The sequence below is a fragment of the Cryptomeria japonica genome, chromosome 3 (assembly GCF_030272615.1).
Source record: "Cryptomeria japonica chromosome 3, Sugi_1.0, whole genome shotgun sequence".
In the NCBI taxonomy this organism is placed as follows: Eukaryota; Viridiplantae; Streptophyta; class Pinopsida; order Cupressales; family Cupressaceae; genus Cryptomeria; species Cryptomeria japonica.
This window is the reverse complement of record NC_081407.1, coordinates 991,045,132-991,069,125: the sequence shown is the minus strand read 5'-3', so window position 1 is coordinate 991,069,125 and position 23,994 is coordinate 991,045,132. Positions and strand designations below refer to the sequence as shown.

The 23,994-nt window shown below is 37.3% G+C and overlaps 1 protein-coding gene across 1 annotated transcript in view; it reads left to right on the top strand.

Moving 5' to 3' along the window:
- Positions 1-23,994, top strand: part of LOC131036761 (18S rRNA (guanine-N(7))-methyltransferase RID2) — a 68,399-nt gene that overhangs the window by 19,011 nt on the left and 25,394 nt on the right. Inside the window, exons 7-9 of the mRNA XM_057968744.2 lie at positions 957-1,006; positions 1,178-1,330; positions 14,208-14,340. Of these exons, the coding sequence (XP_057824727.1) occupies positions 957-1,006; positions 1,178-1,330; positions 14,208-14,340 (336 nt within the window). The remainder of the gene's footprint in view (positions 1-956; positions 1,007-1,177; positions 1,331-14,207; positions 14,341-23,994) is intronic.

Genomic DNA, 23,994 nt, shown 5'->3' with positions numbered 1-23,994 from the left:
TTACATTCATTAAAATCTTATGAGTTAATATTGAATTAATTCATTTTTCACTAGTTGAATAGCGAATATATTGTTGTAGTCTGGGACCTTAAATTCTATTATCATTTCTTTATCCTGTGATTCAAAATTTGAGGCTTTATTGTTTTTTGTTGTGCTTCTTCACAAAGTCAATAAAGTATTTTGTTTTTCAAATAGAGCACATAGAATTTCTTTATTAAAAAGTTGTTTTTGAGATATGATAGGTGCATGGAATTTAAATTAATATCCTTAAAAGCGTTAATTCATTAAAAGAATTCTCAAATTTTCCTTGTCAGTCATATCATCTTTTCTGGTAAATAACACAACCACGAAGGTGGAATATCTTTCGAGGAATGAAAGATGTGAATTTACAATATGTATGCAACACAGCATGTGGATGATATTTGATGAGTAAGTGCGTCAGCATATTTGGAAAGAAAAATATGCCTTGCTAAAATTATGAGAATTAGAAAGGGAACTGTCCATGTTAAATTAAGGATACTAACATTGGCTCCAGAAAGCAGTAGTCAGCGGTGCACTTGCTTTCCTTAATGCTGAGTAACACCAAAGGCAATTGAATGCATAGAACTTATTACTATGTAGATGATGTTTATCTGTGCTATCTTTCCATTTCCAACACATGCTTGCTAGTCACCATGGTTTTCCATTCTTGGGTGTAATAAGAAAATTATGCATACTGGTTAGCAATTTAAGTTTTGTTTGATTGGTGCAATTTTATATCATTTTATGGTGATAGACTTTTGGAAGTGTAGATATGTACCCTGCTCCGCTTTGTGTATTCTTTATTTTATTTCCTTATGGTGACATGTTTCTGTAAGTTCATGTCCAAAATATTCCCTGCATGCTGTTTTTATTTTTTCTTTTACTTGTAATTATTAAAAAATGCTTAAGCATCTAATGCCTGTTTCCCGAAGCAGTGGCTTTGCAATGCTGACAAGTCATGCAATGAACCAAGAATGAGATTGAAGTAAGTTTTGTTGTTTGAAATTCTGTTTCTTATATTTCCTGCCCCCATTAATATTGATCTTTGGCAAGTTTATTATTTGCTTGAATTGTGCATAGTTTGCAAAGTGATGTGGCAGGATAATTTCTATGTGTGGGGTATTCTGATTCTTAATAGTTTTTGTGATGTGGCCAGGGCTTTCTTTGGATCGCTTTATAAATGCTTGTCAAGAGGTGCACGAGCTGTATTGCAGTTTTATCCTGAAAATCCAGCTCAGCTTGAAATGATAACCTCTGCTGCAATGCGTTGTGGTTTTTCAGGTGGTTTGGTTGTGGACTATCCTCACAGGTACATTGGACTCTAATTGTTTAATGCGACTTCTGCTTATGCTTTTGTCATCTATTTAATATAATTTCAACTTTAGGCTTTGAATGCACAAGTATCGGTCAACTTTTCAGTTAAGTGATTGACTCTGGTCAATTGTAAATTACATTTATGCATGGCATTGTAATATATAGTCTCTGCAGTTGCCGCTCTGTAATTCAGAACATTATACCAGGATTGTTAAAACTTTCGCTGATCCATAAACTTCAATATTTAAATGCATGATTCCCCTGGCATTGAACATAGTCTAGTACAGGAACTCCGTTGGGTTATGCTCCCCATCTACCAATCACAAAACCTTGACTAAAAGCTTTGACACCTATAAACATATAAAGTTGAAAGCAAAAGTAATTTTTTTAATAATTGAAGAATATTTAGTAATTAAAATTAGACAGGAAGCAAATTTAAAGGATACAATTCAAATTTTAAAATTTAATTAGAAGTTTGAAGTTACCTTGATCTTATTAGTGCTCTTCATGGAGATATGATACAAAATTCATTTTTCTCTTTCAATTTGTCTTTTTTGAATAAGAAGAATCCATCCATTGGTGGCTCATAAACATATGCATCAAAAGTGTTAGCAAATCATAAATACTCTACAAGGTGATGGAAGTTATTTGCAAATTGTGTGGCACTTGGGCACACAAGTTTGTTCCCCTAGGCGTGATCTCTCATCAAGGTAAGCACCCAAGATTGATTGTAGATATACTTGGTGATGTTTTTGACATGGCCCTCCATGGATTTACTTAATCATGTTTGCCTATGCTCTTCAACAAAAGATCAAGGCAATAGACAGTGTAAGGATCCAAAAAAGTGTTGGGTGTCTCTCAAGTGTTTTTCTTGCAGCCATATATGTTACTGCAATATTTATCACAATTTGAACAACAATTTCTATACCAACCTTTAACACAACCTCCTCCAACATTAGACTTTGATACTGAGCATTCTTAATTATTGTCGAGGCATTAATGGACCTCAATAACACCATTTGACTATTTGAAGCCACTAGAAAGTTGATGAGTGTGATTCTTTCCATTTGTCCACTTATTTGATAATATGGTTCATCCATAATATTTCTTTTACTCTTCCACAATTATCTTTATATTTGCCACTACTTTTTGGAGCAATGGTCCACTTAAGTCATGTGGACTAGGCACTGGGTATCCTTACAATGGTCAGATTGTGACTAATTTTTTCCATTATGGGCTTCTCGCCATGTTAAAAGGAAGGTTGCTGTAGTACAAATAAAATTGTGTGTCATTGTGATGTTGACATGTTTTGTCAAACAAAAAAACTCTGCAGTTATATGAAGCTCAATGAAGTGGACATGCCCTGCTTCTAGTTGCAATTTGTACCTTAAAGCAAAGGTTTCAATATTGACATGTACTATGAAATAAAAACACTATATGACTACATTCAAGTGGAGTTCAATGAAGGGGATGTCCAAGGTGATATTGGAGCCTATTGATACCTCTATTAGAATATTTAATTATATTTTAGTCACCTATATTTAGTTCCTTGTTTAATGGTCATTTAGCTTTTTAGTTAATTAACTTTTAAGCTTTATTTAACATTTAGCTTTTTCTTTTTAATTAATTAGCTTTTAAGCTTTATTTAGCATTTAGCTTTTTCTTTTTAGTTAATTAGCTTATAAGCTTAATTTAGCTTTTAGCTCTTTAATCTTTTACTTTAACGTTATGTTCTAATTATAGAACATTGTCTTGTAACCTCTATATATACGTGTGTATATCGTTCAATGTAATCATCCGATTATTGAATCATTCATTCAATTTATTTTTCATGGTATCAGAGCATGGAAATTAAAAATTTCGAAAATTATTGTTATTAAAATTTTTCGAAGTTTTTATTGAAGAGATTTTTTTTAAAACTGTTTTTTTTCAAAAAAAAACAGATTTTTTTCTCTTCCTGGGCAGTTTTTTTTTTGCAGGTTGAAAATTTTCCTAGGGTTTCTGCAATTTTCGACTAGGGTTTTGACCCTTCTATTCAAGTCGAAATTTTATTTTGGTTGCAGATTCTTGGTGGGTTTTTCGAGAGCTCAACTGGATCATCGTTAGATTTTTCTGGGTGCATCATTTTCTATGCCTCAATTTTTGAGCCCTCGGATCTGCATTCCGTTTTCAGATTCTTGGTGGGTTTTTCGAGAGCTTTTCTGGGTTGGTCTCAGATTTTTTTGGGTGCCTCGTTTTCCATGCCTCAATTTTTGTGCCAGTAAATTTGCCTTGGAATTTAAAAACAGTTCACAATTTCTACTATTTCTGTGGACGTTGGGATTTTTGCTGTTTTTTTGGCACCATTTATGCTGTTTTAAGTGTGCAGAAAATTTTAATTTTTGGGTTTCTTCCAAACCTCGAAATTCGTGCCAGAATTCTCCTATAGGGTTTCAGTTTTTTCAGCAGCTGTTTCTATTATGATTTTTTTTAAAATCAAATTCTTCTGTCTCTTGCTTTCACTTAGTTAACCTTGATCAACCTCGATTTCCGTGATGGCATCATTAACCAACATCATGTTGGAACACAGTCAGAAGTTCAACGACCGCAACTACAACACCTGGAAACAGTGTATGCTTACCATCTTTGAGTATCGTTCCCTTGATCAGCTTGTTTTGGGCAAGGAATCTTGTCCTACAAAAGCAGGTGATGATCAAGACAAACATGATGTGAAGAATCGAGAGGCTGTTATGCTTATCAAACTCTCCGTCACAGATGATCAACTCCCACAGGTGCCTTCAAGTAAAACAACAAAAGAGATCTGGGATCTTTTGAAGGATCTTCATGAAATGTCCGACAAGAGCCGAGCTTTCTTTCTGAAGAATATGTTGTTTTCTATCATGATAGATGAGAAGTCATCTATCCAGGCACATCTTACGAAGATCAAGGACATCTGTGATCAGTTAGAAGCTATAGGCCGAACCATGGTGGAAGAGGATATGGTAGTGATCACGCTGAAAAGCCTTCCCAGATCCTACAAGCATTTCATTGATACACTCAATATCTCCTCTACTAGTGTTGATTTGAAGTTTCCTGATCTTTGCAACAAGCTACTACAACAGGATCGATGGAAGCAGCAGTTTGGAAGCAGTGCTCGTTCATCCACTGAATAGGCTTTCACAGCCTCAACTTCACATAAGTACAAGGGTAAAGCTCCGTCCTTCCAGCAGAAAGGACAAGGTCAAGGTCAACCTCAACAGTCTTCCAAAAAGAAGAGCTTACAGTGTTCCTATTGTCATATATATGGCCATTTGGTGAAAGATTGCCGAAAATTGATAGCATCCTAGCAATCCAAACAGGGAGGGTCCAAGCAGAAAGCCAATTCTGCCACGCATCCTGATCAGAAGGAATCTGCCTTCTATGCGTTCATGGCCCAAACCTCCTCCTCTGATGTTCAATCATCAGCCTGGTACATTGACTCTTGAGCCTCTCGACATTTCACATATCGTCGGGATTGGTTTACAGAGTACATGCCTTTCACTGATTCAGTGATCTTTGGTGGAGGTGAAGAGTATACTGTTGTCGGCAAGGGCAACGTTCAGATTTCATCTGGTGGGAGGGATTTAATATTCCTCAATGTATACTTTGTACCTGGTATGAAGCTCAATCTACTGTCAGTCAGTCAAATTATGCAGCATTCACCACAGTTGGATGTCGTCTTCGGGTTGCACAAGTGCAGCATTGTTGACAGGGAGACTCGCACTACAATTGCAGTTGGTATTGAGGATCATGGTCTTTATAGACTTGTTGATTCTACTGGTTCTCAGGAGCTCGCCATGGCAGCTAGGAGTACTTCCATCAACACTCTTTGGCATCAGCGATATGGGCATCTCAATGTCCACTATCTCTCTCAGTTGATTCGAGAGGATCTATTCGTAGGATTACCTGAGATTCAAACTCAAAATCATGGAGTTTGCGGAGTGTGTCAAGCTGGAAAGCAGCATAGGACTCCATTTTCAGATGGAGACGCTTGGAGAACATCCAAGGTCTTGCAACTCGTTCATGAAGACATCTGTGGTCCCATGAACACTCCATCAGTCACTGGATGCAGGTATTTTCTATTATTTGTTGATGATTTCAGCAGACGCATGTGGGTTTATTTTCTTAAGCAGAAATCAGAGGTGTTCACCATGTTTCAAACGTTTAAGGCCTTAGTGGAAAAAGAGTCTAGCTGTCAGATAGTCACTCTTCGGTCCGACAATGGAGGGGAATTTTGTTCTATTGAGTTCACCAACTTTTGTGCATCACATGGCATTAAGCATCAACTTACCACACCTTACACCCCACAGCAGAACGGTGTTGTTGAGCGCAGGAACCGTATAGTCACTGAGATGGCTCGGTCTATGTTGGAGCATAGAAATGTTCCAAAACACTTTTGGGCGGAAGCGGTCTTCACTGCAGTCTACCTTTTGAACCGGTCTCCCACAAAGGCCGTTAAGAAGATGACTCCAGAGGAAGCTTGGTCTGGTAGGAAGTCCAAAATTAGTCATTTGAAAGTTTTTGGCTCTATAGCTTATGTTTGGATTCCAGATGCCACGCGCACCAAACTGGATCCAAAGAGTCAGAAATTGATGTTCATTGGCTACAGTGACAACCACAAGGCATATCGGCTGGTTGATATAGACACTAATCACCTCATATTCAGTCGAGATGTAGTATTTGATGAAGAAAGAGGGCCTTTTCAGCCTTCCTCTCCTGATTTGAGCACTGAGGATCACCCTCCAAAGGCTGTAAGTATGGGTGTTCGTCTTCCCTTAGCTCCACTTGATGGGAGGGATTTAGTTGACTCTAAAGTTGTGGGGTCTCCCAGGCATGACATTGCACCCCCTGACTTTCCTCAAGATCTTCACGATCCACATCCAGAGGAGCTTGCTCCAGATATTCCAGGCACTCTTCATCCTGCAGTAGATGTTGGTACTTCTACTCTCCGGCCTAAGTAGTGGGCCAAGACAATTGGTGATCTTCATGATGATGAGCTCATTGAGGGTAGATCCATTAGAAGTAAGAGCCAACAACACACAGTTAATTTTGCTCTTATGGCCAACATTCATAGTATTTATGAGCCTCAAACATATACAGAGGCTAAAGGTGTACCTGAATGGGAAAAGGCTATGGCAGTGGAGCAACATAGTCTTCTGAAAAACAACACTTGGGTATTGTCTGATCTTCCTCCAGGAAAGAAGCCCATTGGCTGCAAATGGGTGTTTAAAGTCAAGTATGAAGTTGATGGAAGTCTTGATAAGTACAAGGCTCGATTGGTGGCAAAAGGGTTTTCACAGAAGGAGGGCATCGACTATGAAGAGACATTTGCTCCCACAGCCAAGATGAGTACCATTAGGCTTGTCCTCGCTCTCTCAGCTCAATTTGGATGGAAAGTCCATCAAATGGACGTCAAGAGTGCCTTTTTCAATGGTGATTTGCAGGAAGAAGTCTACATGACGCAGCCTCCAGGTTTCAAGGTTGCCGGTAAGGAACACCAGGTATGTAGACTAGTCAAAGCACTCTATGGCCTCAAACAGGCTCTTCGTGCATGGTACATCAAAATTGATAAGTACTTGATTGATCAAGGCTTTCAGAGGAGTCCTTCAGATCCCAATTTGTATGTCAAACATACTAGTGATGATATTCTATTTCTAGTAGTCTATGTTGATGATCTCATCATCACTGGCAATGCAACACATCTAATCATGCAGGTCAAACAGAATTTGTGTCAGCATTTTGATATGACAGATTTGGGACTTCTCCATTATTGTCTCGGTGTAGAGGTTTGGCAGACTGATAGCCACATATTCATTTCTCAGTCAAAGTATGCCAAGAGCCTACTAGATAAGTTTCGAATGCAAGATTGTAAACTTGCATCTACACCTATGGAGATAGGGCTCAAATTATCAGCCAAATCAGATTCACCTGTAGTGGATGAGTCTTCATTCAGGCAACTAGTGGGCAGCCTCATCTATCTCACCGCCACTAGACCTGACATCAGTTATTGTCATGCCCAAAATTTAGGGCAAAAACGGGATGATTTTTTTTTTTTTTAAAAATAACAACTAAATAACATTAAGTTCGCTAACACAACATGCACTAATGTATTTTGTCAAAACTATATTCGAGCTAATTTTGTTATTAAATCAAGTAACGAAATTAATTTAAAATTTATTTGCGGAATACTAGACGATTTAAATTTATTTTCTCAAGAAGCCTAGTCAATAGATTAAATATGTTCCCATAGACAACCAAAGTTACAATCGAGCTAAACCTCCTAACTTTTAAATTCAAGTTTTCATACATAGTTAATCTAGCAATATTTAATTTTAAATTTAAAACTTCTCAAGCTATTAAAGTTAAAATAAATATTAACTTTGCAAATATTTATTTTAAATCATTTCGTACTATTTGAAAATCAAATATTAATTCCATAACAATTTAACTTAAACCATTTCTACCTATTTACATTTATATAAAACATAATTATGTAAAGACAACCTTATTTATATATATATATATATATATATATATATATATATATATATATAATGTATATAAAACTTCCTAGGGTTTTACCCATGCAAACCCTATCTAATAAAATACCTATTTCATAAAACCCCTTTCTTTTTTAATTATAAAAATAAAGCTTCCCTTATGATATTTTATTATTTTACCCTAACCATATTTTGCTTGCCCCAACCCCAAGTTTTGGGTTAGGGCATTCCATTTTATATTTTTTTTTGTTCCTTTCATTTTATTTTTGGCTCGGACTGTGCAGGGCCGAAACCCATCGAGCGACGGCCATGGTGGAGCTCGCAGGTCAAAGAAAGGGTGACGAGGGCGCCACTGTGTGTCCACACAGTGGAACCCGCCGCTCCACTATGTGTCCACACAGTGGCGGCGCGACACCACTGTGTGTCCACACAGTGGGAGCCGCAGTGGCCCACACTGTGTGTCCACACAATGGAAGCCGCGGCCCACACTGTGTGTTCACTCAGTGGAAGCTGCGAGGCCGCCCACTGTGTGTACACACAGTGGGGTCCACGGCCAATCCACTGTGTGTCCACACAGTGGCCTTCGGCCCTTCGGCATTACTCAAATAAAAAACCCCCTTTTTTTTAAAGTTATAAATTATTTTTATGTTTATGTATTTTTTTTTTTTTTAAAATATATATATTTTTATATATATATATATATATATATATTCAACGCATTTTATTTTATTTTCTTTTAAACATATTTATAATGATATACATGCAAACTGCTTGCCAATAGAATTATATATTTGTATGAATTTATAAATTCTAAGAGACATCCAATTAAAATAAATAGGCTCTAGTATTTTGATTTAGATGAAGAGGATATAGATGGATTAATAATATTCAAACTTCATTCTACTATATTGTTTTTATAGAAAACAAAAATATATAATTTATTTTCAATCTACAATATGCATGCGAATCTAACTTATGCCTTTTCTGTTTTATTTTATTTTAAATGCTTTAAGAATTGAATAAATTTCCTACTAATCAATTTATCATAAACACATCAGATTTATGTTTTTTTTACCTTGGAAATACTAATTTAGGGATACTTATTTCTTTTCTGCAATAAATAAATTTACTGATTCTGCAATTACTACAACAACTAAATAGATAATATAATTTCTTTTATTAAAATCTAACAACCATTACAACTCATATTTTCTGCATTTAAAATGAAGACAAAATCGCAGATAAAAAGGAAAGAACAAAATCAAATAAAAATGATTTTATTTATTTATTTATTTTTTTCAGTGAGCTATTGCATGCAATTTCAAAGCTTTTCTTTTCAAATAGAAAGAAGAGTATATCTAGCTTATTTCATTTCAAAAAGGTATTCTGCAAGTTTTACAAGATGTTTCTTTATCTAAATAACAATTAACTAATCTCATGTCTTTATTTCTAATTTACATTTAGCCTCTCATTTCAAACGAATGAGGGTATATTTCTCCTTTTAAACTAATAATTACAACTGCAAATAAATATCTGCAACAATAACTCCTGCAACCTTCCACTTGTCCTATTCTTTTCTCCCGACAATCCTGCATATTAAATCACAACTATGACCATGGAGTGCTCACCTCCCAGCCTAGGCTAACTGGTAGCCACCCCCGAGCTCGAAGAACCAAGCCCTAGACGGGAAACAAACATGCAAACACATAGAAGACAAAATACACACAGATTTTAGACACTCCCATCCCGGCTACACTGCACCACACTTTGGTGATGACCTTTTTAAGGGTGGTAGTGAACCAATACCTTGAGGAGAACTGCAAGTATGGAAAAACATGTAGCCACCTCATGGCACAACAAATACATCAAGAATTTTCAACCCCTTATTCTTTATGCCCTCCAAGGCATTCTAGCCTTATATCCCTCCTTATGACCCCCATTGCACAAACAGGCCATGCAGCAAGGGTCACACAAAAATCCCTTGTGATCGCTCTCATAACGAGAGTCTCTCACTCGAGGGTTGTCATTGCTACCACCCACAAGATCCTCCTCTCTCCCAAGAGTAAGAGGTCTTGAAGACTCCCAAAAACACATACAAAACATAATACAAAATACCAAATGAAATTCCCAAAAAGGACATACAAGGAAACAGATTTCTTACACCAACATACTTTCAAACACATGCCAAAAGAAGTCATTTTAAGAAGAATGTAACCAACCTTAATCTGCCCAAAGGTAGGATAGTATTGTTTGAGGAAGAGCTGCCCAATTTCACCGATCTTCTCCTTCTACCCCTAGCCAAATTTCACTATTCCAAATCTATACTATTCTTTTTTTTTCAAATTTCTCGTCTCCAAAAATGGAGAGTGGGTGATTACCCTCAAATTTTCAAATTCTTGCTTAAGAAGCTCATTCTGTGAGTTCTCACAAGTTTCTAAAAACTAAAGAGGAAGGTAAGACAGAATGGGAAAGGGAACTCTCTTTTGAAAAGGAAAGTTTACAACTAAGTTCAATCTTCTAATTTCAATTTTCGCACAACTCAGAAAAGTCAAATTTTAGGGTGTCTAAAAGGTCACTTAGGAGTAGAAACTTGCCTAAAATTACCCCTATCCCTTAGGTATACCTTATGGGCTTTAGGAAACCCTATTAAACTACCCCTAGGTGTTCATTTAACCCATTTTAAAACCCTCTGAAGTTTATTTTCGGGTCAAACCTATGTTGACCACCCCAAAGATTCTTTACCCAAGGTATTTATGACATCACGTTACATTAATTGAAAAAGCTATAGTTGAACACTTTCCCACCAAGAGACAAAAATAAAAATTTAAACTTAAATCCACACACGTGTCAAGTGACACAAAGAAAACACTTTTACAATTTAAAACATGAAATCGTCTCTTGTGGATTTTACACAAGCCAATTAAATACGCTTAAAACACATGCAACATATACTGTTATGAATAAAATACAACACAAACGGGGTGTTGTCTCTCCAAATAGACAACCCCTGGCTTACGAACATACATAGGTCTAGGTTTGGTTCTCTGTAAATTTTCCATGGTCACATGGATAACTTCCTGCGCATCTCAATTTACACATTAGTACTTTCAAATATCCACATATAATATAATTCAAAGGAATAATAATACACATCATCACTTGCATACAATTCACATCTGAACAAATTAAATACATCTTTTATCCAAGCAATTTTACATAAGCAATTCATCCTAATTCACCTAAACTTAAACATACATCATAATTCTATTATCATATTAAAGTCCTGCAAATTCAATAACAACATTTATCACCGAAATTTCATCTTATTCAAGAATCATGTAGTGTTCTATCTCATAAAGCATATAAATAAATCATCAATATATAGCAATGCTATCCAAATCCTGAAATCATATAAGTTCTAAATTCCAAAATGCATCAAAATAAAGTATCCATAATAGTCTCAATATAAAAATCACTGAAATGTCAAACTGAGTCGGGGTGAGGCCTCACAGTTATGTTGTGAGCTATATTTCTTGCTTCATGTTAGCCCCAAAAGTTGAACATTGGGTTGCAGCGAAGCGTGTGCTTAGATATGTAAAGGGCACTCCTGATTTTGGCATTCTGTACAGCAGAAGCGAAGATCCTAGGCTGGTTGGTTTTACAGACTCAGATTGGGCAGGTTGTGTTGATGACAGAAAGTCAACTTCTGGGTATGTTTTCAGATTGGGTATAGGTGTAGTCACATGGACCAGCAAGAAGCAACAGGCAATAGCTCTTTCCTCAACCGAAGCAGAGTATCGGGGAATTGTTAAGGCAACATGTGAGACAATTTGGCTACGCAGGATGCTTGCAAACATGCAAATGTCTCAACCAGGACCTACTCCCTTGTTTTGTGATAATCAAGGGGTTCTAAAATTAGCCAAAAATCCAGTCTTCCATGAGCGGACAAAGCATGTAGAGCTTCATTGTCATTTCATCCGCCAGCATGTTGAAGATGGATCAGTGATACTGCAGTACATTCCTTCAAAAGATCAGACTGCAGATATCCTCACCTAGTCCTTGAGCCCGACAAAGTTTCTCAAATTTAGAGGGCAGCTTGGTGTGATAGATAGCATGACCATTAAGGGAGGGTATTAGAATATTTAATTATATTTTAGTCACCTATATTTAGTTCCTTGTTTAATGGTCATTTAGCTTTTTAGTTAATTAGCTTTTAAGCTTTATTTAGCATCTAGCTTTTTCTTTTTAATTAATTAGCTTTTAAACTTTATTTAGCATTTAGCTTTTTCTTTTTAGTTAATTAGCTTTTAAGCTTAATTTAGCTTTTAGCTCTTTAATCTTTTACTTTAACGTTATGTTCTAATTATAGAACATCGTCTTGTAACCTCTATATATACGTGTGTATATCGTTCAATGTAATCATCCGATTATTGAATCATTCATTCAATTTATTTTTCAACCTCCACTCATCTTCGACCTACAATAGCTAGAAATAATTGATCCTACAATACGTTCTGGTAAAACATACTTTAATGTGGGATTTGTATTGTGGATGCTTTTTCTTCCACTTCTTGATGCCATTGAATGCAGAGTACAAATCTGTGAATTGAAAAAATCAGAAAAGGTAATTTAACCACTGCAAAAGAATTAAAAATGGATTTTTAAATGCAAAAACTCTAGACTAATTTGAAGCCATGTGGAACTTAAAGGAACATGTAAGGGAAGAATTTATAAATGCAAATGAAAGCTGGAAAAGCTTGGGGAAAAAACTCTAGACTAATTTGAAGCCATGTGGAACTTAAAGGAACATTTAAGGGAAGAATTTATAAATGTAAATGAAAGCTGGAAAAGATTGGGGAAAACCGAAAAAGAAAGGCAAAAAAAACATTACTTGAAATGTCTAATTTGTCACTGAATCGGTCTATTTAACCTTGTTCATCATGTTATATATATAAATCCGCACCAAAACACCAGACTGATGCGTTTGGTGAAGCACTTGCATTTTTTTGTTCATTGTACCCTCTCTTGAGTGAAGGTTTTAAGCTTGCAAGCCTTTGAACACGGCACCATGGGATTTTAACAAGATCACTTATTTTGTAAATTTTAATCCACACCAAAACACCAAACCAGGGTGTTGGGTCGGGCACTTGTAAAGTTTTGATTTATAAGGAGGCTTTAGGCATGCTTGCTGTATGACATGTGAAATTGGATTGATTTATGTATATCCACACTAAAACACCAAGCTCGGGTGTTGAATGAGGCACATGCAAACTTTGATTTATTGTAGCCTCTCTGGAGCAAATGTTTTAAGCTTGCCTGGTGTAGAACATGTCATTTAGGATTAAATATGAATGACTTCTCTTGTAAATGTTAATCCACATCGAAAATCCAAAATGTGGGGTTGGGTGAATGCATATTTATTGCAGAACATTCAGAGCACACGTGAAAGATAATCAGCTGTTATTACCATCAATAGTGTTATCACAGACAACATTTATATCAATTTTCTGTATTTCAATCTGATGATTGACAAATGTTACAGTCTAACACTTCTAGCTGTAGTGGAAAGTTCAGTTCTTTTTCTTAGGTGATGTTTGCCCTTTCGGGTGAATAACTTAAAGTACACAGATAAAGCACGTAATGCAGAATAATAATGCCATAGATATCAGGTCAAATATAAGAGATGTTATTCCATTCATAATCGTTCCCCCGTCACAAGTTACATTTGGAAGTATATAAAGATACCGAGGGGGTGCAAGCGCCAACCGTCGCACCGCAACTGCCACCCATCATTTGCCAACTAACCAACACAATTACAACTTAATTAACTAGTTTTATTTCCGTGTACAATATTGCCGCCAACAAGTGAATCTTGGATTTCCAAAATTAAATATAGAACTAATTCTTATCAGCACGTGGAAATTTCTTTAATGATTTTTTGCTGTATAACAGAGCACTGTGTCTTCTTCATTGATTTCTAGTTTGTGTAGTTGCTATGTATAATCTCTAATAATCATTCTGAGTGACTTGTGTATAACGAAACAGAAATTATATTATAATTGGTTAAAGATTTAAATTAATTTTAAACTTTGGCTCAGGATAGTTATCAAGACTACTATGTCAAAGGGAATACATCAGTCAAACTGATATTTTCAGAATTATCGAATCTTCAAACTCACATTAATGCATTTTCATGTTTGAGAATATGTTTTAGCTTCATTTTCATGTTTTATGCAATTTATTATTTTATCAAAATGCTGACAATGCGTTTAAAGGAGCACCTAATCCAAATACATAGTACCATAAATGACTGGAAATAACTTGCTAATTTGGAGTTTTATGTTTCTACTGCAGTACTCGAGCCAAGAAGTATTTTCTGTGTCTGATTTGTGGGCCACCCAGTGTCAATACAACACTTCCAAAAGCTAAAGGTGAAGAGGGGGGAAGTGAGACTGATGATAATAGTGACGATGAAGAAAATAGTACTGTAAGTGCAAGCTTTTTCTTAATATATTTATGATTTTTAATCTTGAAACAATTTATGCTTCAATTCAGCAATGCTTCTTTTTCTCCTTTTATTTTTATTTTTAATGTATGCATTAAACAAAGTACTAGCACAAATCTTGTTCCCATAATAGGTAATAGAACCATTTTGCTGTAAATCAAGTGGAAAACCTTCCTTTTCCACAGAAAATATCTCAGTATCCAATTGCTTCTTGTTATTATAGAATCTTTGAAAAGCCATATTTTATGTGAAACAAAGTATGTAATGGGGCTCCATAGAGGCCATATCTGTAACAAATAGGATTAGTTATACTATTTTCTTAACAGTATGTATGATTCCAATGATCTCTATGCCTGTAGCACTAATTAATATGGATTGATAGTCTGTCCTTAATACAGTGCATGAGCAAAACATGAATCACATGACAATTTAAGACTACTTTATTTTTGAAAGGAAGCGGAGATGTAGAATACACTTTCCACATTATTTTATTAAAGGAGGTTTGTGCAAAAATTAAATTGATTATATGGTTATGAGAAACAAAACACTTTGAAATATACCATAACACAGTGATATGCATAGGAAAACCCTTTTGGGAGAAAAGACCTACACTCTAATGCAACCTAGTGTATTATTCAGTAATCCGTGGTTACAATACCCTTGCAAAGTCTAAGCTTTTAGAAGAGTATCATCAACAAGAGATCTAGAGCAATTCTTGCAAAATGATAGTACCTACAAATCTAATTATACAAACTCCATATCAAGTACCCAATAAATAGAAGCAACATATAAAACTATCAAATGGTTACTAGGAAACCATGAATGAGCTAAGAACACCCAAAATGTTAAAATCCAATACTCAAATCCCAAGATGATATTATGGAAAGTAATGACACAAAGAATGATTGCCAAGATATTTGATATTAACAAAGGAGTGAAATTCTCCTTAAATAATAGTTACAAATGATTTATCTGATAAGGATAAGATCGACAACGAAGAAAAGCATATGACAACTAAAAGAATAAAGAATATTCCTAAAGTCTATTCAAACAACTTAATTGACCATTACAAACTAACATTACAATATTACTTTGATACCTTCCCTTAATGGTCAATCTACTAATTACACCAAGTTTGTCCCAAAATTTTACAAATTTGTCAAGACTCAAGGACTTGGTGAGAATGTCTTCAATCTGGTCCTGAGTTGGAACGTATTGAACATCATTGATCAATCTTCTAGAAATTGTATGAAATGACAATGAAGCTCTGCATGTTCTGTAGACTCGTGGAAGACTAATTCTTGGCCAACTTTAACACCCCTTGATTGTCAAAAAACAAGGGGGAAGGCCTTGCTTGAGACATTTGCATGTCTGAAGCATCCTCTATAGCCATACTGCATCATATCTTGCTTTGATTGTTCCTCGATACTATGCTTCTATTGAGGAAAGAGCTAGCTCCTATTGCTCCTTATTGGCTTACGTGACTGCACTGTACTAAGATTGAAAAGATATCTAGAAGTGGACTTCTTGTTATCAACAAAACCTGCGCAATTTGAATATGCGGACCCAACCAGATGGTAATTTTTGCTTGTGCCATATAGAATGCTAAAGTCTAGTGTCCCTTTCACATATCTCAGTACCCTTTTGTCATGCCCTGACTAAAAACATCACCAAGACACAGCAGAAAAGAAAGGCTTGAAATCACAGCAGAAAGAGGTCTTGAATCATTACCTTATCTATGGGCGAAGGCAAGAAAGAAAGCCAGAATAGGTAGCAGCCTTAATAACTAAACCTAGGGCAAAAATAAGTAATAAATTACAGCCGGTCTGCACCTTTTTGGAGCCAAATATTAAAGTTTAAACTGCCTTTAAATAAATATATTTATAAGGGCCGACCCATGGTTTATAATGCTGACCGACCTTTGGTGTTTAGCGCCCCACCTTGGGGATTTAAATCTCAAATTAAATAAATCTTTATTTATTTAATGGGGCCAACCCCTTCTCGAGTGCCCAAGTTTGCAATTAAAGGATGCACTGAAAGGTATAAAATAATGAAGAGTAATCTCATTTGTTAAGCATTATATGAGTGTTCCACGGGGACGTGTCCCCCTGTCATAAACGTCTTGGGGACGGGGGGACGGGAATGCGACATCCCCCGCCGTCCCGCCACCGCCACCCAAGCACCGCCGGGATGCGGAGACGTCCTCGTGTCGTGGAGACATCTCCTTGGGAGACGTCTGGGCGTCTCCCAGAGAGACATGGAGACGCCTCCACGTCTCCTTGGGAGACGTTTGGGCGTCTCCCCGTCCTTTGGGGACGGGGGGACAGGAATGCGACATCCCCCGCCGTCCCGCCACCGCCACCCAAGCACCGCCGGGACGCGGAGACGTCCTCGTGTCGTGGAGACATCTCCTTGGGAGACGTCTGGGCGTCTCCCAGAGAGACATGGAGACGCCTCCACGTCTCCTTGGGAGACGTTTGGGCGTCTCCCCGTCCTTCGAGAGACGTGCACACGTCTCTCCAAGGCCGGGGAGACGCCCAGACGTCTCCTGTCGCCCCCACATATATGCAATATTTAATATTAAAATTTAAAAAAAAAGTGACTTTTTAAGTTTTTTGAGGGTTAAGTGGTAACTCTAATTGGATGTGGGCCAAAAGAAAAATAACACCCGATGCCTTTAGAAAATAATAAAAGTATTTTTGGCCTCGTGGGGCGCTGCCCCTTGACCCCGCCCTGTATTGCGACAGGGAACGCACAACGATGCCCCTTGACCCCAACTTGGGGGCGCTGCCCCCAAACCCCCGTTGAAAAATATAGGGGGAAACCGCGCCGATAGAAGTAGGGAAAATCTAACCTCCGAGTCTGATTAGGCTCCATATAACAACACAACTTAGAAATCTTGGTATTTAGATTTAGTATTTCAAATTTTCTCTAGTCTCATTTGAAATATAATTCTTACACTGTAATACTGTCATACATCTTTTCAAAACTAGTTTTCAAGTACTATATGTATGTGTATAACTATATCAGCACCACCACCCCACCACCCCCCCGCCGCCGTCCCCCCCGCCGTCCCCAAACTTAGGCCCTTGGTCCCCCCGTCCCGGAAACGCGTCCCCGCGTCCCCCCGTCCCCAACGCCCATGGAACACTGATTATATCCCTCCAATGGGTCGCCTACCTTGGTGAAGATATAAGAAGAGTTTGTGAAGAGTGAGGAAGGGAGGAATATCTATCATACACAAGCAGATCCAGAGCAGAATCAGATCAGATTTTATATGTATAATCTACATTAAGAAAACAACAGCCATTTGATCTAGCAAGTAATTGGTATACAACATCATTGAGTATATCGTTTAATATGTAATCTCTTATATATCTTTGATCTAGTTATTAATTGGAATGCCAATCTATTTAGATTCTTATAATTAGTAAATTAACCTATTTATTTTCCTACAAGCAATCATATATGGATTAGTAAGGAAACATGTTAGGTAGAGGCAATAGACAGGTTCCCACAATGTAAGTAGGCCACCCCAAGTTGAATGGATTGGAGTTCCTGCCACTTGCGGGCCAAGGCATGGAATTGTTTTGGTTGGATGTACTGCACCCTTGGGCTTAGTTGTGGCGAACAGTTTTTGGGTGCCCTATTATGCTTTCCCCTCCAATCCCCTACTAGGGTTGGTTGTTGGAAGTAAAACTATAGAATAGATCCAAATTGATGATGTTGATTGTTTACTTACTTTAAAAGGTTCAATAGCTATTATATGTATTAGTTATAGAATACTATTGCAAACAAATTATATTGTTGGAATTGTTACTTTTGGGCAAAAATCAGGTATACCCCAATTGGGGACATTACACCTTTTCATTGCAACCCAATGTTTTGCCTTAGTTGCTGTCATGAATTTGGAAATGTAACCCACAACATAGCTCAAGTTAGGTCTAATGGTTGTGAGATAGATAAGGCTACCCAATAGTTACCTGAATATTGACTCATCAGTCACCTTTGAGCCTATTTTGGCTGAAAGCTTCAACCCTTTCTCCATAGGTGTAGACAAGATTTTGAACTTGTCTAACAAACTCCTAACATATTTAGATAGAGAAATGAAAATACCACCATGTATCTATGAAACCTCTACACTTATGCAATAATGGAGGAGGCCTAAGTCCGTCATGTCAAAAGCTTTACCCAAATTACATTTGATTTGTTCAATCAGATGTATCCCACTACCTGTAATGATGATGTCATCCACATAAATGACCACAAGGATGATACCATTGCTTATGCTTTTGATTTACAGGTTAGGATTATAAGAACTTCTCTAAAACCCTTGTTCATCCAAATATTTGTCAATCTTTATGTACCATGCCCTTGGAGCCTGCTTTAGACCATAAAGAGATTTCGTCAGTCTGCATACCTAATGCTCTTTTCCTACAACTTGGAATCCTTGTGGCTAAGTCATGTACACTTCTTCCTCAAGTCTCCATTGAGGAAGACACTTTTCACGTCCATTTGATGTGTTTCTCAGCCAAATTGTGCTGCCATGGCTAGAACTATCTGGATGGTGCTCATTTTTGTTGTTGGAGCAAAGGTCTCCTCATAATCAATACCTTTTCTTTGTGAGAATCCTTTAGCCACTGATTGTGTTTTATAGTTGTCAAGTGTACCATCATCTTTGTACACCCATTTGTAGCCAATGGGTTCCTTCCTCGGTGGAAGATTTGAAAGAATCCAATTCTTATTTTTCATAAGCCTTTGATTTTTGGTTTCCATTGCCTTTTCTCATTCAAGTTTACATTTTCCTTCCTCAAACCCCTGAGGCTCGTAAACTTCTTGAATGTTAGCCATAAGAGCAAAGTTAAATATATTTTTGCTCTTGCCTATGGATAATCTGCCTTCGAACATTTCATCATCTTGAACACCACCAAGTTTTTCCCACCACTTAGGTCTCTTTATAGAAACTTCTTCATCCAAATTAGTGTGATCATCATGTAATATCCCCCTTAATTTTTTTTTATTTTTTAACAGTTTACAAGCACACCAAACACCCATTGGGTTAGAAAATGAAATCCCAATACTGCTGAAAGTAACCCTTTCCACCTTTTGATCACCGAGAGCCCAATTTGGGAGGGTGAGAGCATATAGTGTTGAGGGGATTGTTAGATGCAAGAAACTGAAATTGATTACAATACTTGGGCAGCAAGCTAGCCCCTTACACTTTTCAGCAGGATAATGAGAATACTGAAAGATCACTTGGCGGTAAACCAGCCAAGGACAAGCCAAGAAACTGAAGAAGCAATCACTCAACCGCTTATCCAGCGAGAGGACTAGAAACGAAATTGCAATCAACTCTACCGCTTGTGCAGCGGGAGGACAGTATTACAATATTCAAAATAGGTGGCAAAGACAACCTCTTCCACTTATGCAGTGGGACTAAGAGCAATAATCCAATTAGATAGCTGTTAGTACTACTAACCAGTTTTGCAATGCACAATATGGATTATAATTTAAGGGAAATCACTATTCCAAAGATAGGCGGCAAGGCCAGCCTCTTCCACTTATGCAGTGGGACAAGAAAGAACAATAGAAACTATTGTTAGTACTACTACCAGCATTACAATATGAATCATAGCATATAAGAGTGATGAACCAAGTGCAATAACATGACCAACAATTGCAAATGAAACCAAGTCCTTTCTCTTCACACCAATGAACTCACACACCCCAAAACCAACTCCAAACACCAAAAACTCTAATTCTGATATACTCCCAGCACACTGAAATCACACAGACCAGCAACACCAAATCCCACTAAAACACTCACAACTCACCCAATTTTTAACCAAATGACTTGAAACTGAAAGCAAATGATCACTAGGAGGTAGGCGATCATTCCTAGGACAAAAAAACATGGCAAACCGACCCCAATAATTTATGCATGCATTCCAAAACGCCCAGCCACATGGTACGGCCAGCTAAGGTACGATTTTGCAAAAATAAAATCCAAAACACTATTTTAAGCTCTATAAACTTGCAAAATGAATCGCCTAAACCATAAAGAAAGATAGATGAAATACCCAGAACGAGGAGAATGACACACTGAGACCTGCAACCAAAAATCCACTTCAGCACACTCCGCGACCAGCAACAAGAACACTCAGAAATCCACACAAATCTTCACCACAATAGAAAACCAACTGATGCAACCATTCTCAATAAGCTCTATCTATTCCTTTGAGTGAGAAATAGTCTCTCCACAGCTAGGTGCTATATCTCAAGCATAGAATTGACATAGGCTAGGAAGCTTGCAACTTCAAAGCACAAATCTGACACCATTCCGGCAGCACTTCGTTATACAAATTTTCATGGATGCCAAATGAGAAGCCCAACACTCTCATTTATAGATTTTGAACAGAGTTACCCGGGGACGCGTCCTCAACCTGAAAACCCCCGTCCCCATCTCGGGGACGTTTCGGGGACTTGGGGACGGCCAGGGGACGTTTCCCCCCGTCCCCAAATTGCCCTATATTTTTAGGGGACGTCCCCGAAACGGGGGGACGCCTGCCCTAGCCTTGGGGGACGTCCGTACGTCCCGGGGACGGCTGGGACGTCCCCAATCCGTCCTGGGGACGGCTAGACGTCCCCCTTATCTAAGGCCATTAATAAATATTAAAAAACTAAAAAAAGTTGTATTTTCAAATTTTTAAATTTTTTTTCTAATATAGGCCCCTTATTAATTCAAATTGTTAGTAAAAATAAAAAAATTAAAAGATAACATTAATTTAATTCATAATTTTGACAATGAAACTATATGGCAGCAGTGTAGCCTTTGGGCATTTTGACACAGAGATTAGAAAATCGCCCAAAAATCGCCAAACTCGGCGAGTTAATAGAAAAATAACACCCAACACCTTTATGAAAGAATAAGTTTTTTTGGCCTCGCGGGGTGTTGCCCCTCGACCCCGCCCTGCATCGTGACAGGGAGCGCGCAAGGGGCGATGCCCCTTGACCCCACCTTGGGGGCGCTGCCCCCAAACCCCCGTTGAAAAATATGGGGGGAAACCGCGTCAATAGAAGTAGGGAAAATTTAACCTCTTTGTTTTGACATTTTGTATGTTATTTCTTTAATATCTATTATGATATGCATATTGACAATGTGAATGAATTGAAATTCTGATTTATGAATGCATAATTGCATATTGTCTATTGAGTATTAACAATGTTGTATGTTCAGAATTTACATTCTAAAATGTCTTCAACTTTTCATAGTATCATACACATGCCATTTCCATGTTTTATTGTTTTCATATGAATATAATGTATGTATGCATGCTTTATCCATGTTTTCATATGAACATTTAGAATTTTGAAATTTTCCTATATATTTTAAATATTTCCTATATTTTAATAGCCGTCCCCTTTGCCGTCCCCCGCCGTCCCCAAATTTGGCAAAAAAATTTGCCGTCCCGGAAACGCGTCCCGCCGTCCCCTGCCGTCCCCGTCCCGGAAACTCGGGGTAACTTTGATTTTGAAGGCTCAAATTCAAATTCAAATGGCACCAAATTCCCCTTATTTCACTTTCATTTCATTTCATGACACCCTCCCCCTTAAATCGAACTTTTGGAGATAATTTAAGGTGTTTAAAATAATAATATTACATTTGAATTTTGACGCCCCATCTCCATGTCTCCCAGTCACACTTTTTGAAGGTCACCAAGTTATAAAATAATAACATTATAAAACATAAAATACACTAATCCTTGGCACCACTTGACTTAGTAAATAAAAAATAATACTTCTCCCTTCCTAAGTCGTCCAACCAAATATTCAAACCTCATGCTAAGGTATTAATATATATTAAAATTACTTTCCTCTCAAATACTGATTATTGCCAAAATGAGTCGGGGCCAAGGTACTGAACTGCATTGCAGAAAATAGTCATCTGAGTTTGAACACAGGATCTTGCCAAAAATAATACTGCTAGACATAGCCACTGAGCTGAGCTGTAGAACGCCTGCCAAAAATAGCACTGCTAAAAATAGTAAGTGTCAAAAGTCATTTTCATCACATTCTGAGTAGCAGTCATGACTTACTAAAAACAGTGAGTCCGGAAATCATCTCCGAAGAATTTGCATGTCAAACCACATTGGAGCTCTCAAAAAACCCAGAAAAACCCTATAAAGCAAACAACCGTCAGCCTATCACAATATAATAAAAATAGTAAATTCAAAAATCTTCGTTGATTGGAATGCATGTTATACCATCCTGAAGCTCACGAAAAACCCCAGAAAGAATCTAGAGAGAAAACAGTAGAACTTTTGCAAACACCTCTTCGAAAACCTTCTTGAAGACAAAAACCCTAATTTAGTCTCTGGTTAGCCTACGGGTTTCCAAAATAGGTTAAGACTCCATCCATTAGTCTAGGATTGAGAAGGGGACATTACACATCATGACTTGGGCTACCTAGTACTATATCATCTAGATGTTGATCCGAAAATCTTCTGGTATAGTTATTGGCACTTGGTTGAGAGATTCCACATGTTCAAAATCATCAGAGTCTCCACCCTCAATTGTAGCTAATGGAAGCTAGACACCCAAATCTTCAACCTCCAGAGGCTGATCTTTAGTACTCTTGAGGTCAAAGGAGAGTTGAAAAGACTCAACTTCATCATTAATCACCACATCCATGTTGAATGTCAAGTAGTTAATGTCCACATCAATTGGCCCATAGGTTTTATGATTATCACTGTACCCTGTGGCCATTGACTTTTGACTATTGGACTTTGGTTTGGTTCTCTTTGTGGTGACCCCTTCCTAAATTCACCCTAAAACATAAATTAGCAATAATTTTAGGATTTAGGAAGAGGAGCTCATCCTTTATATAGATTGACTTTTTTCCATATTATCCAACCATAGCTAATATTACGCATTCCAATCAATCATTTACTTATGCCAATAATGAAATGTTAAAATATTTTCAATTAAGATGATGAATAGATTATCAATTTGTTATATGATTTACTTCCCATACATTGCATGAAACTCCTCTCCACTATTCTGCTAATCCTTACAAGATGGAAGATTTACTGTGCCAAGGGCACATGACACAGTCTACATGTGGCTCCCTCAAGGTTTCCTACCTATCTTGGAACATTTTCGCCATGTGACTGATTTACTTTGCCTTTCCCCCACACACTCCCTATCTTTGCAAGTACTAGAGAAAGATGAAGAATCAGATCACTATAATCTATGGGTCAAGAATTAAATTTAATATGACATTACTCGAATTAAATTTATATTTACAAAATTATACGAGTTTAATACCACTGTTTACCCTCTAGGTGAACAGTTTAAAACATACAAATAGAATGCTTAACGAGAAACAATAATGCCATAGATACCAGATGATAATATCAAGCAAATATAAGAGATACCATTTCCATTCATAATCGTGTTCCTTACAAGTTACCTTACATGGTATATAAAGGTATCGAGGGGGTGCAAGGGACAACCGTCGCACCCGTAACTACCAACCCTCGGTTAGATTACTAATAAAGTAAAGTACTACCTAATTAATTACTGTTTATTCCCGTACAATATTACCGCCAACATCATCCCCCCCAAAAACAAGGT